The sequence below is a fragment of the Scyliorhinus torazame genome, chromosome 13, assembly GCF_047496885.1.
Source record: "Scyliorhinus torazame isolate Kashiwa2021f chromosome 13, sScyTor2.1, whole genome shotgun sequence".
Taxonomy (NCBI): Eukaryota; Metazoa; Chordata; class Chondrichthyes; order Carcharhiniformes; family Scyliorhinidae; genus Scyliorhinus; species Scyliorhinus torazame.
Window position 1 is genome coordinate 9,837,937 of NC_092719.1, and position 15,191 is coordinate 9,853,127.

General features: G+C 46.3%; 1 protein-coding gene across 2 annotated transcripts in view; it reads left to right on the top strand.

The window, feature by feature from the left end:
- Positions 1 to 10,476: 10,476 nt before the first annotated feature.
- taf3 (TAF3 RNA polymerase II, TATA box binding protein (TBP)-associated facto) overlaps positions 10,477 to 15,191 on the top strand; it is a 233,654-nt gene continuing 228,939 nt past the window's right edge. The window contains exon 1 of one of the 2 annotated variants that reach the window (XR_011934014.1): positions 10,477 to 10,929. Coding sequence is in view for 1 of the 2 variants with exons in the window: in XM_072471043.1 (XP_072327144.1) it covers positions 10,764 to 10,929 (166 nt within the window). In the remaining variant the exon portion in view is untranslated. The remainder of the gene's footprint in view (positions 10,930 to 15,191) is intronic. The other variant, XM_072471043.1, reaches the window with a different exon arrangement.

Genomic DNA, 15,191 nt, shown 5'->3' on the forward strand with positions numbered 1-15,191 from the left:
TGTCTCCTTTACGTTTTTCTCTCTGGTGGAATAGAAGGCGAGGACACGAGGGACATTTTGGTTCTGGGAGGGAGAAAGTGCAAGCAATGGGATGAACACAAACAGTCCAGGGTCCTGTCAATCACAATGAAGAGGGTATCGTTGGCTGAGGAAAAGGAAGACAAAGGGAGTATCTGCTGTCTGATAGAAAATGGTTTGCGTCCAAAGTTTATAAACTCTTGATACTCCAGCAGGCTGTAAATTGCCTAACAGAAAGTTGAGGTTCTGGTCCTTCTGCTTGGGCTGAGCTTTATTGAAACAGTGTGGGAGGCCACGGCTGGAGGAGAGGTATGGAGAATCAAAGTGGCAAGCGACTAAATGCTTAGTCACAATTACTGATGGAATGGAGGTATTCAGGAAAGAAGTCACCCAATTTATATTTGGTCTCCTGAATGTAGAAGCGGCCACAGTATGTAAGTATATATTAATATGTAGTATATTAATATTGGCAGAAGTACAAGTAAACTTGTGTTCCAACCAGAAAGAGTGTTTGGGGCCTTGGACAGGGAGAGATAAAAGTACAGGTATCTCATCTGTTCATCTTCCATCGGAAGATGTCAAGTGTTAGAGGTGATACCAGAGTGGTTCCATCAGAATACTGAAAGGTTATACCTGGAGGTGATGGAAATGGTGCAGAATGAACTATAGCAGGTGGAGACTGGGTGGAATGTGAAGACTAGGAATATTTTGTGGTTCTGGTTTGGAGAAGTTGGAATGAACACACTCGAGTGACTTGCCAACCATAATGGAAGGGTATATTTTGCTGAGGAAAAAGGACATTTTGGAAGCTCTGGTGCGGAAGGCAGCATTGTTGGAATATGTGATGAAGCTGATGGGAGAATAGAATCAATTCCTTACACGAGGGAAGGTGAAAGGAAATCAAAGTAGCTGTGGAAATCAACTGAGTTGGAATCAACCTTTTGGAACATATCAGTCCAAACTACAATGGAATATTTGAGAATTTATAAAAGGTTATTCTAAGCATAATCTGAACAAAAGAAAGCAAATGACCACAGGCGATATGTTTTCTGAAGTGACTACCTGAGGCTTCATTGATAAAGCACCAAAATTGAACCGATTTGGTTCATAGTACATAAACTTAAAATAGCACAATGCTATTCAACTAATGATTTTATAAGAAGGAACGGTTAATCAGTCTAGACAAGAACACCTTTGATATGGTTTTGTACATGTCTAGGTTTGCTGTACATGCCAAATAAGTGGAACAGTACCTGTGATTCTCATGGACTCATCTCGTGCAATTTTTCGGAGTGATGGGAATTTGGTATCTAGTATTCGGAATAGTTTATTTGTTGCATTCATCTGCTGCGGTAAGCTGTCAATTTTCTGAGTAAATCCGAAGGAATATTAGAAAAGGGAAAAACGTAAATGACTGTCATTCCAGGGAACAGGGCATATAGTTCTCCGACCAAGCCTCTCCCTCACCACTGAAGGTGGCTTAGCCATCATTACCTGTAAAGGGCAATTAGGAATAGGGAATACCTACTGGCCGTACCATATCCCAAGAACAAATAGAAATCAGTGGCTAAGTAACCATATCGCATAAGTCACTAATTGTTTGTAGATAATTGATGAGGCCACATTTGGAATATTACAGTATCACGGGAGTGTCCCTTTAAGAAAGGTTTTGTTTTATCACATGGTTTCAGTGATGTCATTTTGTGGGTGGAGTTGAGCTGTGGCTGTGAGGTTTTTTTTTGTTTCATTTTCAGTTTGACTGCTGTGGACTCAGAAGGAGAAAGAAGTGTTTTTTTTTTCCTGTCTTTATTTTCATTTTAAATATCTTCCAGTAAAAATCACATGGTGGTGGCTTTTGATATATAATTGCTATCCGGAAGTTGAATCTGCTGGTTGAAAATTGGGTCAGAATTTCAATAAGCAGACCAGTCTTAGTCAAGTGAGAATACAGAGTACTGGGCCACGCCCTTGAAAAGGTTTTTTCATTGGATTTTGTTTTTGAATTGGAACAGTTAAGGGGGAATTCATTAAGTGTTATACACATAACTAGATGTGTTATACATAGATTACGGTAGCTGTGTGGTGTCTTTGTTTCTAATTGATTAAAAACTCTTGCTATGTTTAATTATAATATATATATATAAATAAAAGTTCTTAGAATAAAGCTTATTTTGATTAAAGTGTCTAGAAGACTGATGAATCACACCTGAAGGGAAGGCTCTTGGGCTCATCCTAGCCAAATTCAACATAAAGGTTGTGGGTCAGATGAACTTCATAAACTACTTTGGGGTTTCTAAGCCTTGGCCCATAACAATAGTTATAGGCCTCCTCCTGTCAAAAGACAGTGATGAATCAGGCAAGGTTCAGCAAAGTGACGAGAATGAAAAGCTCACAAAATTTCACATACTTCCAGTGGAGAAGAGAAAGCATTTATGGTCCGAGCGTTGGAAATTCTGAGAAGGATAAAAATGCTAGCAAAATACGGGTATTTAATGTAGAGCGGGAGTACCACACCAAAATTATTGGGTACAAAATACAACTAAAACTGAACCTTTGATTTCATTTTCTCCGCGGGCTCTAATACAAATGTACTTATTAACATCGAACCCAGGTCAATCAATCCATTCTTTTCCTCAAACAGAACAGAAAATTTCCAGCAAAGGCTTCATCAGAAGAAATAATTATTCTTTTGATTCATCTGGTTTTTGAGCTATCTGGGAATTTCAAAATATAACCTGGATGCAAAAGTATTTTAAAATAAAGGCTTCCACTTGTTTCTTCTGCGGAGGCATTGATCATTGTTTTTAATAAATTTGGAAGAGTAGCAGCATGTTTTCAATACATTTGCAGCAGTACAGCAAAAGCTGTGATCAGTGAACAGGTAGCATACCTGTACCTGGCAAATTCATCTTTTTGCTCTTCTGGGAAGCATCCTGGATTTTATTTTATTTTCAAGACACAATGAGATGTAAACAACAAATTACTGGAAATACAGTAGACCTCCAGCATTTACAGTTTTTCCCATGTTCTGTTTCTATGTAAATGTGAAATTGTTGATTGACCAAAACTTTGAATACAGGGCAACTATCAAAGTTTTAAACATTGTGCCTGAAGGGGATAAATCACCTGGACCGGATGGACTACACAACCAGGGTTCTAAAAGAGACAGCTGAGGCGATTGTGGAGGCATTGATGGTGATCTTTCATGAATAACTGGAGGCATGGAGGGTCCCAGAGGACTGCAAAGTGGCTAAAGTAACACCGCTGTTTAAGAAGGGAAGTTGGCAGAAAACGGGAAATGATTGGCTGGTTAGCCTGACTTCGGTCATTGGTAAGATTTTAGTGTCCATTATTAAAGATGAGATTGCGGAGTACTTGTAAGTTCATGATAAAATAGGACCGAGCCAGCACGGCTTTGTCAAACGGAGGTCGTGTCTGAGTTCTTTGAGGAGGTATCAAGGACGTTAGACAAAGGAGAACCAGTGGACGTGATTTATTTAGATTTCAAGAAGGCCTTTGACAAGGTGCTGCATAGGAGACTGTTAAATAAGTTAAGAGTCCATGGTGTTACAGGTCAGATCCTGGCATAGCTGACTGGCAGAAGGCAGAGAGTGGGAATAAAGGGATAATTTTCAGGTTGGCAGACGGTGATTAGTAGTGTGCCTCAGGAGTTGGTGCTGGGACCACAACTTTTCACAACATATATTAACGATCTGGAATAAGGAACTGAAGGCACTTGCTAAGTTTGCAAATTATATAAAAATATGGGGCTGGATTCTCCACCCTGCTGTGCCACATTTCTGTTTTACCCCGCCGGCGGGATGCTCCATTATGCCGGCTGGTCAATAGGGTTTCCCATTGTGGGGCAGACCCCCTACCATCGGGAAACACCCGGGCTGCCGGATAAAGGGGTCATTTTCAGGATGACAATCAGTATCTAGTGGTTGCCTCGGGTCGGTGCTGGGACCACAACTTTTCACAATATACATTAACGATCTGGAAGAAGGAACTGGGACAGGTAGTATTGAGGAAGCAAAGGATGCTGCAGAAGGACTTGGACAGGCTAGGAGAGTGGGCAAAGAAGTGGCTGATGGAATACAATGTTGGAAAGTGAGAGGATATGCACATTGGAAGGAGTCATCGACAATTTTCTACATGGGAAGATGCTTAGGAAATCAGAAGCACAAAGGGACTTGGGAGTCCTAGTTCAGGATTCTCTTAAGGTTAACGTGCAGGTTCAGTCGGCCGTTCGGAAGGCAAATTAAATGTTTGCATTCATGTCGAGAGGACTAAAATACAAGAGCAAGGATGTACTTTTGAGGCTGTATAAAGATCTGGTCAGTCCCCATTTGGAGAATCGTGAGCAGTTTTGGGCCCCGTACTCATTGGGGTTTAGAAGGGCGGGGGAGGGGTGGTGGTCTTAGTGAAACTTACGGAATACTGCGAGGCCTGGATAGAGTGAACGTGGGGAGGATGTTTCCATTAGTAGGTAAAACTAGAACCAGAAGGCACAATTTCAGACTAAAGGGACAATCCTTTAAAACAGTAATGAGGAGAAATTTCTTCAGCCAGAGGGTGGTGAATGTGTGGAACTCTTTGCCGCGGAGGGTTGTGGAAGCCAAATCACTAAATGTCTTTAAGGCAGAGATACACAGAGGGAGAATTCAGAATGTCCGATTCCCCTAACAAACATGTCTTTCGGGGCTTGTGAGAGGAAACCGGAGCACCCGGGAGGAAACCCACGCAGACACTGGGAGAACATGCAAACACTGCACAGTGACCCAAGCGGGAATCAAACCCGGGTCCCTGGGCACTGTGAAGCAACAGTGCTAACCACAATCTATGACAGCATCGCTCCTAGGCCAAGGAAACTGCTTTCCAGTATAAAAGGGAAACGGAAATCCGGGTAGCCAAGGTGAGGTGATGAAATGAGCTTATGCTTGAAAGTGCATAAGGTGTCTTCACATGCTGGGGTCTATTTCCCTGTGATGATTTGTTAAATATCATGTCCCGTGTGTCCTTGCACCCTCCGCCCAGCTCCCTTACTATTCTCGACTCAGCAATTTGTGGACTGGGGCAGCCTACTGTGCATGACTTTGCACAAACCACCTATAGTAGCCAACCAGACCGAGAAACCCACTGAATTCCCTCTCCCACTTAGGCCAAGGTTGTTCCTGTACTGCTCACATCATCGTCCGGAGTGAAGCCTTCGCTGGTGATGAAACGAATAGGGTACTATATTTTTGACCAGAAAATTTGACACTTTCCTGGTTTGATTTTCAAGTTAAACTCCAACAAGCTGGCTAAGGTGGTGTGTAGTGTTTCAAAGGCCTCATCAAACATCAAGCCGAAGATAAGGATATCATCCAGTTAGACAATGATGGACTGGAAATTAAGGTAGCAAAAAGCTTTCTCCACCGCATGCTTGAAGTTGTCGAGGGCCTCACAAAAGCCCAACCAGCATTCATATGCCTTCACAAAGTCCTCTGGTGCCTTTTCGGAATGTCATATTTTCAATATCTTCCACGGCAATGGATGGATAGCTGGTTATAACCGTGGACCAAATGGGAGACCACAGACGTACTTTGCATCTTGGAGGATATGTAATGCTTCCTCAAATCCTAGGCAGCGTGCAAGCATCCTTCTGCTTTTTGGGTTGAATGCCTGGTAATTAACACACATCCTCTGTTTTATGCCTTCCTTCCCCACGAAGATGATGGGGGAGTTGTATGGCCTCGATGGCCTCTGGATGACACTTCTTACCAGAGACATTTGCAGATAGTCCCCGACTTCTTTCCAGTATTGGGGTGGGATCCAGTGGTTGGTATATACTGGACGATCATCTGCAATCACAATCCTGTGGCTCAATACCCAAAGTCATCATCATCCTTACTTGGTCAATAGTATGTAATAGTCATAGTAGTAATAATCGAAGAGTTTTATAGCACAAAAATAGGCCCTTTGGCCCATTGAGGCTGAGCTGGTCATCAAGCACCTTTCTATTCTAATCCCATTTTCCAGCACTTGGCCCTTAGCAGTGTGTGCTGTGACGTTTCAAGTGCTCATTTAAATGCTTCTTAAATGTTGTGAGGGTTCCCATCTCTACCATCCCTTCAGGTAGTGAGTTCCAGATCCCCACCACCCTCTGGGTGAAAATGTTTTTCCTCAAATGCCCTCCGAATCTCCTGCCCCTTAGCTTAAAGCTATGCCCCCTGGTTATTGACCCTTTCCTATTTACCCCATGTGTCCTCCATAATGTTGTATATCTCAATCAGGTGGCCCGTCAGCCTTCTCTGCTCCAGGGAAATCATGCCCAGTTTACCCACCCTCTCTTCATAGCGGAGACGCTCCATCCCAGGCAACATCCTGGTAAATCTTCTCTGCACCCTCTCTTGTGCAATCAATTCCTTCTGAGAGTGTGGCGACCATAAGACAGGAGCAGAATTAGGCCACTCGGCCCATCGAGTATGCTCTGCCATTCAATATTTTCTCATCCCCAGTCTCCTGCCTTCTCCCCATAACCCCTGATCCACAGAACTGGACACAGCTCGAGCCTAATGAGCATTTTATACAGCTCCATCATAATCTCCCTGCTCTGGTATGTTATGCCTTGGCTAATAAAGGCAAGTATCCCATACGCCGCCTTCTCTACCTGTACTGCTGCCTCCTCGGGGTCTCCTGAAGCTTGCTGATGTCCATCTTTGAAATCAGGTTAGAAGTGTTTTCCCAATATTGGTCAACACTTCATGACGGTAGCAAGCTTAAGGACGCCTAGGGATGTTCTTGGTTTCAGGGAACATCTTTGTCATTGAAATTAGTGATTTGATTGACTACCCTACTCTTTTCTCCCACAGTGACGAGGGCACCTCACACCAAGTGGTAGGTCCGCTAGATGCAAAATGTGGCACTCTAGCAAGACATTACGTCCGCCAGTTGGGGCAGGCTGGCTTAAGCCTTCAAGGACAGTGATGGTATGGGCAGACAAAAGAATAGCCTGGTTCCCAGCTACTCGAACACTTCGAAGGTTTGGTGCAAGCTGATATACCTTGAGTATTTAGTCCAAACATGCCCGGATGTCCCTTTAACATCACAGGTGTTCTCAACTTCTCTACTTCCACTGGAGTATCTCTCGGGTCACGATAACCCCAGGTTATGAAAACTACGATTGAGGGCAGATTGGGAGACTACTTGGTGTAATCATGATAAGGAAGTCTGACCCCTACGATTCAATGGAGGGGAGGAAACGCTGATCAGTTCAGACGCTTCAGCAAGATGCTCTCCAAAGAACTGGTAATGGTTGACATCTCCACTCTGTGGTGTCAATTAGGCATGATGCTTCCACTGTACCAAACACACACCCCTGTACGGCAAGTCCCTTTTGTTCTACCCAAGACTGAGCCTCTTCCCGAAAGGAGCTCAACACCTTAATGGTTCTTGGTTGGAGGCCCGACTAGCTTAACGTCGGTCGGGAAGGGTAGGCCATTGCACTGGATCGAGTCTCCATGTGTCTGACATCAGTGATGGCTGTGGTTGTTGAACGCAGTATTGGTTGACGTTCCCTGCCCCATTTCAATTCCTGCATCTCTTTGGAGCATTCCTTGGACAGGATTGGCCATAAGGCTTTCCGTGGGCAGAGGACAGGAAGGACTGGATTTGCAGTTGCGCGGCAATCTGTTCTGCTTGTCTCCTCAGCCTGAGGTTTCCATTCTCGTTTGCACCAACAGTCTAAATGTTGGAAAGACCAAGGAACTGATCATGGCATTCAGGAAGCGTAGTACGACACACACTCCCTTTTGCACCAATGGCTCCGAAGTGGAGATGGTCGATAGCTTTAAGTTCCTGGGGGTCAGCATCATCAACAGTCTGTCCTGGTCCACTCACGTTCATGCAACAGTCAAGAAAGCCCAACAACGTGTCTACTTCCTGCGGAAGCTAAAGAAATTTGGCATGTCTGCATCGACTCTCACAAACCTCTACAGATGTGCGATAGAGAGCTTCCTATCCGGCTGCATCACAGCCTGGTATGGCAACTGCTCGGCCCAAGATCACAAGAAACTGCAGACTGTGGTGAACTCAGCCCAACGCATCACACAAACTTTCCACCCCCATATTGATTCTGTATACACTTCCCACTGCCTCAGGAAGGCAGACAGCATTATTAGAGACCCCTCCCACGCAGGCATTGCCTTCTTCCAGACCCTTCCAGGTACAGAAGTCTGAAGACTGGCACATCCAGACAGAGGAACAGCTTCTTCCCCACAACTATAAGACTCCTCAACGACTCTCCCTCGGACTGATCTGAAATGAAAATTGCTTATTGTCACAAGTAGGCTTCAAATGAAGTTACTGTGAAAAGCCCCTAGTCGCCACATTCCGGCGCCTGTTCGGGGAGGCTGTTATGGGAATTGAACCATGCTGCTGGCCTGCCTTGATCTGATTTCAAAGCCAGCGGTTTAGCCCTGTGCTAAACAGCCCCTCTATGTGCTAAACTGTTCCCTCTAAGAACACTATTCACGACGCTCTATGCTAGTCTTGCTCATGTATTTGCTTTGTTTGGCCCCTTGTTCCGCACTGTAACCAATCACTGTTTTGTCGATGTACCATTTGTCAATGTTCTCTGTTGATTATTCTGGTGTCTACTATGTACGGACTGTGTATGTTCCTCGGCCGCAGAAAAATACTTTTGACTGTACTTCGGTACATGTGACAATAAATCAAATCAATCAATCGATCAATCAGTCACTTTCCTAATGGTAGCCAGTTTCCTGGTCGCATCCCTCCCCATGACCTGGATGATGTGGTCTTGTGCATTAAAGGCAAATAATTGGGTTTGTCATTAATAAACCTCCTCACCTCCATCCAGACAGTTCCACTCCTCAATGCTTCAGCTCGGCAGTCCTTCAGTCCTGGTCGATTTGAGGGACAGATCCAGGAGGATAATCTGGTGGAGCAACTTCACCAGTTCCAGGGATATGGAGACCAGGTTTGCTTGTCATGTACCTCTTCCGAGTATTTTCTGACAGGCTTTCTCGTACAGATGTTCCATCACAAATACTGCCTGCCCACTCTCATTCAGGCCTGTGGAATCCATGACTAACTGCGCATCCTCGATCCAGTCTTCAGCAGCAGGCTTAAGACCGTAAAACATAGGAGCAGAATTAGGCCACTTGGCCCATCGAGTCTGCTCCGCCATTCAATCATGGCTGATATTTTTCTCATCCCCATTCTCCTGTCTTCTCCCCATAACCCTTGATCCCTATTAATCAAGAACCTATCTATCTCTGTCTTAAAGACACTCAGTGAATTGGCCTCCACAGCCTTCTGTGGCAAAGAGTTCCACAGATTCACCACCATCTGACTGAAGAAATTCCTCCTCATCTGTTTTAAAGGATTTTCCTTTAGTCTGAGATGGTGTCCTCTGGTTCTAGTTTTTCCTACAAGTGGCAACATCCGCTCCACGTCCACTATATCCAGGCCTCGCAGTATCCTGTGAGTTTCAATAAGATCCCCCCACATCCGTCTAAACTCCAACGAGTACAGGCAAAGTGCTCCACAGATTCACTACCCTCTGGCTGAAGAAATTCCTCCTCATCTCTGATTTAAAGGATTGTTCCTTCAGTCTGAGATTGTGTCTTCTGCTTCTAGTTTTTCCTCCAAGTGGAAACATCCTTTCTACGTCCACTCTATCCAGGCCTCGCAGTATATGTGAGATTCAATAAGATCCCCCCTCTTCCTTCTAAACTCCAACGATTACAGACCCAGAGTCCTCGGCCGTTCCTTATACGACAAGCTCTTCATTCCAGGGATCATTCTTGCAAACCTCCTCTGGACCCTTTCCAAGGTCAGCACATCCTTCCTTAGATCCGGGCCCTAAAACTGCTCACAATCCTCCAATTGGGGTCTGACCAGAGCCTTATACAGTCTCAGAAGTACATCCCTGGTCTTGTATTCTAGCCCTCTCGATATGAATACTAAGATTGCACCTGCCTTCCTAACTGCCGACTGACACTCGCACTTAACATCAGCAAGATTCTTAACAACTAACTGATTATTCCTATCAGTATTCACAGACAGTTCAAGGTGTCCCCCTCTCTCTCTCCCCGTCCCCCCCTCTCATCCCTTTCTCTCTCTCTCTCTCTCCCTGTCCCTCTCTCCTCCCATCCCTTTCTCTCTCCCCCTGTCCCTCTCTCTCTCTCCTCCCATCCCTTTCTCTGTCCCCCTCTCTCTCCTCCCATCCCTTTCTCTCTCCCCCCCCCCCCCCCCCCCGCTCTCTCTCTCTCTCTCCTGTCCCTCTCTCTCTCTCCTGTCCCTCTCTCTCTCCCCCTGTCTCTCTCCGTCTCCCGGGCAACCACAATGGCAGGCCTGGCCATCCGATCCGGCGGCATCGATAGGCGATCGGGGTGGGTGAGCGATCAGCGCTCGATTGGTCGGGTTGCTGGAGCCGGCGGCGGCGGCAGACAACATGGCGGCGGCGGCGGCGGAGTGAGGGGCCGGCGGCAGAGAGAGAGAGGGGCCGAGCGGCGGCGGAGTGAGGAGCCGGGCAGCGGAGTGAGGGGCCGAGCGGCGGCGGAGTCGGGCAGCGGAGTGAGGGGCCGAGCGGCGGCGGAGTGAGGAGCCGGGCAGCGGAGTGAGGGGCCGAGCGGCGGCGGAGTGAGGAGCCGGGCAGCGGAGTGAGGGGCCGAGCGGCGGCGGGGCAGACACACACACACACCGGGCCTCAGTGTGTGAGCGGCGGCGGCGCCGGGATGTGCGACAGTTACGGGCGGGCCCTGCTGCGGGTGGCGGTGGCGCAGATCTGCCAGGCCCTGGGCTGGGACTCGGTGCAGCTCACGGCCTGCGACATCCTCACCGATGTGCTCAACAGGTACATCGAGCAGCTGACCCGCGGCTGCCATCGCTACAGTGAGCTGTGTGAGTACCAGAGCCCTGTTTATACAGTACACACACACACAGCAATACCCAGACAGCAATACACACACCCAGACAGCAATACACACACCCTGGCAACAATACACACACCCAGACAGCAATACACACTACTGACAATTACACATACCTGGACAGCAATATGCACACCTACACACACGTAGACAGCAATACACACACATGGACAGCTGTACACACCTGAATAGCAATACAAACGCCTACACAAATGCACACACTTAGACAGCAATATACCACATGGCACACAAATACACACTTAGGCACACACACTTAGACACACAGACACATTCCCTCTTACGCACACTCTCTCTCTTACGCGTACTCTCTCTTACGACCACTCTCTCTCTCACGTGCATGCGCTCTCTTACGCGCGCTCTCTTATGCGCGCACTCTCTCTTGCGCACACACTCTCTCTTGTGCACACACTCTCTCTTGTGCACCTGTTCTCTCTCTCACCACACACACACTCTCTCTTACACACGCTCTCTTCGACAGCAACGCATACTCACACTCAGCAGTACACCCACACACACACCTACACCCACCTAGACACACAGGCGTACAAACACACAATTGTACTTAGACAGCAACACGCACTTAGACAGCAACAGACACTTTTGTAGTGTGTATAGTAATCACCAAGCCAGGCAATAGCTACCGCAGTGACTAAATGGAGTTCTCTGAGCCCTCTGCTGAATTTTGTCATGGGGGCAATTTTCAGTGATATGAGTCATTGATTGAGGGCACCACAGCTGCACTCCGGGTTCCCTGCAAAGCCCCATTTGTGGCGGTTTTCTGCACAAAGGCCCTGGCCAGTGCGAAAACAGTTGAGTGCCCAACTTGGCCTGGAAGCTGGGTGAGCAGGCTATTGGATCTCTGGTGAGGAAGTGTTTTTTTAATGGTGGTGTGTTGGCTCCATTTGAGCCGCGACATGGCTTCTGGTGTTATTCCTTGGCAGAGTGGTCTTCGAGCAGCAGGTGGATCGGTAAGATCCTTGTGTAGCGACAGGCATGGGTTGATGTAAACCTTTTCCACCAACTTTCTTGTTGCAATCTCATTCATAATATGAGGGGGTGGGATGTGAGGGGATGGGATGTTGCTCAGGACTGGGAGCCAAGGGAATTGAGTTGATCAGAGGGTACCTGTGATGACATGTACTGTACTGGTGCACAGTACTCTGCAGTCAAGTAGGAGATGGCAAGAGCTGAGGTCCTTCAGGCTTGAGCAACTTCACCCAATTAAGAGCCAGCAAGTTTGCTGAGGAGGTAGCTTCACATTTTGATCTTTGCTGCTGTCTTGCTCAGGTGTTTTTAGTATGTCAGTATTCGGTCAAGGATAACACCAAGATAAATGGGATGTTGTTCCTGATTTGGTCTCTTGCCATTCAAGAGTTTCCTCTTCGCACTGGCATTGTGGAGGTGGAATATACGTTGAGACTATTTTGTTGCTGGGGGGTTGAAGGTGCCATGTCTTCCAGGAGCTGGTCAGCTTTGCAACATCGTTGTTTAGTGTTGCTTCCAGTTTAGCAAATGTCCGAACCTGAGAAGCACAGCAGATATTGTCAGCGTAGATGAAGTTCCAAGACAGGGTTGGAGACAGATCATTGATATAGTGATTGAAAAGGGCAGAGCCCTGGGCAAGTCCATTGGACTGTTTCCTCCAAGCGTTTATCTTATCACTCGTGTGCACCTGAACCGTCTGTCTCGGAGTAATAGTACAATGGCATCAGTAAACCACGGAGGGAGGACTGTTTAGATTTTGACAAGGAGACCAGTATGCCAGACTGTGCCATATGTTGCAGTAAAATCGAGAAAGACATTACCTGTTTTGAGGTTATTATCAAAGGCATTTTCGATGAAGATGTTTCGGGGAAGGATATGGTTGCATGTGCTTCACCCTTGCTGAAAGCCGGCTTGTTCACCTTTCCAAAATTTCTCCAGCTCTGGCTCTATCCGCTATAAGGTGAGCTGCTCTAAGAATCACAGAGAGCTGAGATATTGGTCTGTAGCTTGAAGGCAAGTTTGGGCCTTTGCCAGGTTTTGGGGGGGCCGATGACTTTGGACACGTGCCAAGGTTTAGGCAGTCTTCCTTGCAGATAACCCTTGTGAGAAATTCAACAAGCAGCGGGCACGTGAGCCAAGGTGTTTGAAAACCACAGAAAGAATGTTGGCATAGCCTGTGGCAGTGCTAGGCTTGACTTTGTTGCCGCATCTTGTCCAACTCCATTGCAGAGAATGGTTCAGGGCGTGATCTGAAATTATCATGTCTTCGAAAGGCTCGCCACTCAGTCTTTAGTAGCTTCTTTCTCCAATTATGCCTTTCCCATATGGAGGAGATAGGCTGCTACTTTGTTGGCATTTTCAGATAGTTGGCTTGGTGTAGGTGGTTGCTGGGCTGCTCCAAGATTGCAGAGGAGCATCCAGCATTTCTGGCTGGATTGGGTGAAATTCAAGTTTCTGGTGGCCTCTTCCCATCTAGCTCAGTGGGCAGAGTCTAAGGCAGTGATGGGCAACCTAGTCTATTGAGTGGGCCACATGAGTGGCCTTCCTTCAACTTAATGGGCCACAAGATTGAAATCGGGCTTGTTCACTAACTATGACCCCATGAATAAGGTTAAATATATTTAATACATGCCAAATATTTCCTAACGAGTTAGAAAAGATGCTTAATCAATGTTAATAGAACTTTCAGCAACTTCAAATAGTAAAAACAAAATAAATATTTGGACGCAGAGGGAGTGCACAGCTCTCACAATGTCAATGTTGTGAGCAATCAGCACGCACCTCGCTTCACTTAGCCTTGCTTTACGTGCTTTTCACTTCAGTCATACCAGTAAGAAAAAAACAATGCGGATGGAAATCAGTGGAATCCAGCAACCCTGCGTGTAACAGCGGTCAACAAAATGTCCCGTGGGCCAAACTCAGAACCCTGAGGAGCCGCATGTGGCCCCGGGCCGCAGGTTGCCCACCATTGACCTAAGGACTCCACCAAATGACCAGCTACATCTGGGTCACCAGTATTTCATACATTTTGACGGAAACATGCACACAGGCACAAATACACACACGCTCAGACAGCAACATACAGGTGCATTTAGACAGGCACATTGGCATAGTGGTATTGTCACTGGACTAGTAATACAGAGATCCAGAGACCCAGGTTCAAATCTCACCAAGGCATGTGATGAAAGTTGAATTCAATAAAATTCTGCAATAAAAGCCTATGGCAGTGACGGGCAATCTAAGCTAGTGTGTGGGCTGTGATGACCTAGAAACTATTGTTGATTGTTGTAAAAACCCGATGATGTCTTTTTGGGAATGAAATCTGCCCTCCTAACCTGGTCTGTATTATATGTGACTCCAGATCCACAGCAATGTGGTTGACTCTTAAATGATCTCTGCGTAGCATGCCACTCAGTTGAAGGGCAATTAGGGATAGACAATAAATGCTACATCCCATGAATGAATAAAATGTGCCCATATTTAGACAGAGAGAAATATACATACTTAGACATGCACACAGAAACACTTAGCAGCACACACATACACAGACATAGAAATACACGCATTTAGTCAGCAATACACACATACACTTAGAAACACATTCACTTGGAGAGTAACTCGCACACACACAGACAAACACAGATACACATACATATATACACTTAGACATGAAGACACACAAATATACCTATATACTTGGAGAGCCGCACACATACACACACAGACATACAGACAGCAACATACATACAGACAGCAACATACAAACAGACATACCAGCACACACACACGCACTTAGAAACAGATATGTACAAACAAAGACATAGTTGAACAAGTGTGTGCACACAGACACACATACACAGCAAGAACATCACTTACTCCAGGCTTTGCCCCCCCCCCCCCCTCCCCCCCCCATATACACACTTCACCAAACAGCCTCTGAGCAGCAAATCTGCCCTACGTCCTGCATTGTATATTGTAGGCCTGTACTCCCCAGAGTTTAAAAGAATAAGAGGTGGTCTAATTAATACGTATCAAGTTCTTAAGGGACTTAACAGGTGAGATGATGTTCTCCCTGCTCGGAAAATGTAAAACACGAAGTTACAGTCTCAGAATGAGGAATCAGCCATTTAAGACTGAAATGGGGAGAAATTTCCTCATTCAAAGGGTTGCAAATCCTTGGAATTCTCTCAACCAGTGCTCAGTCGTTAGGTATATTCAAGCCTGAGA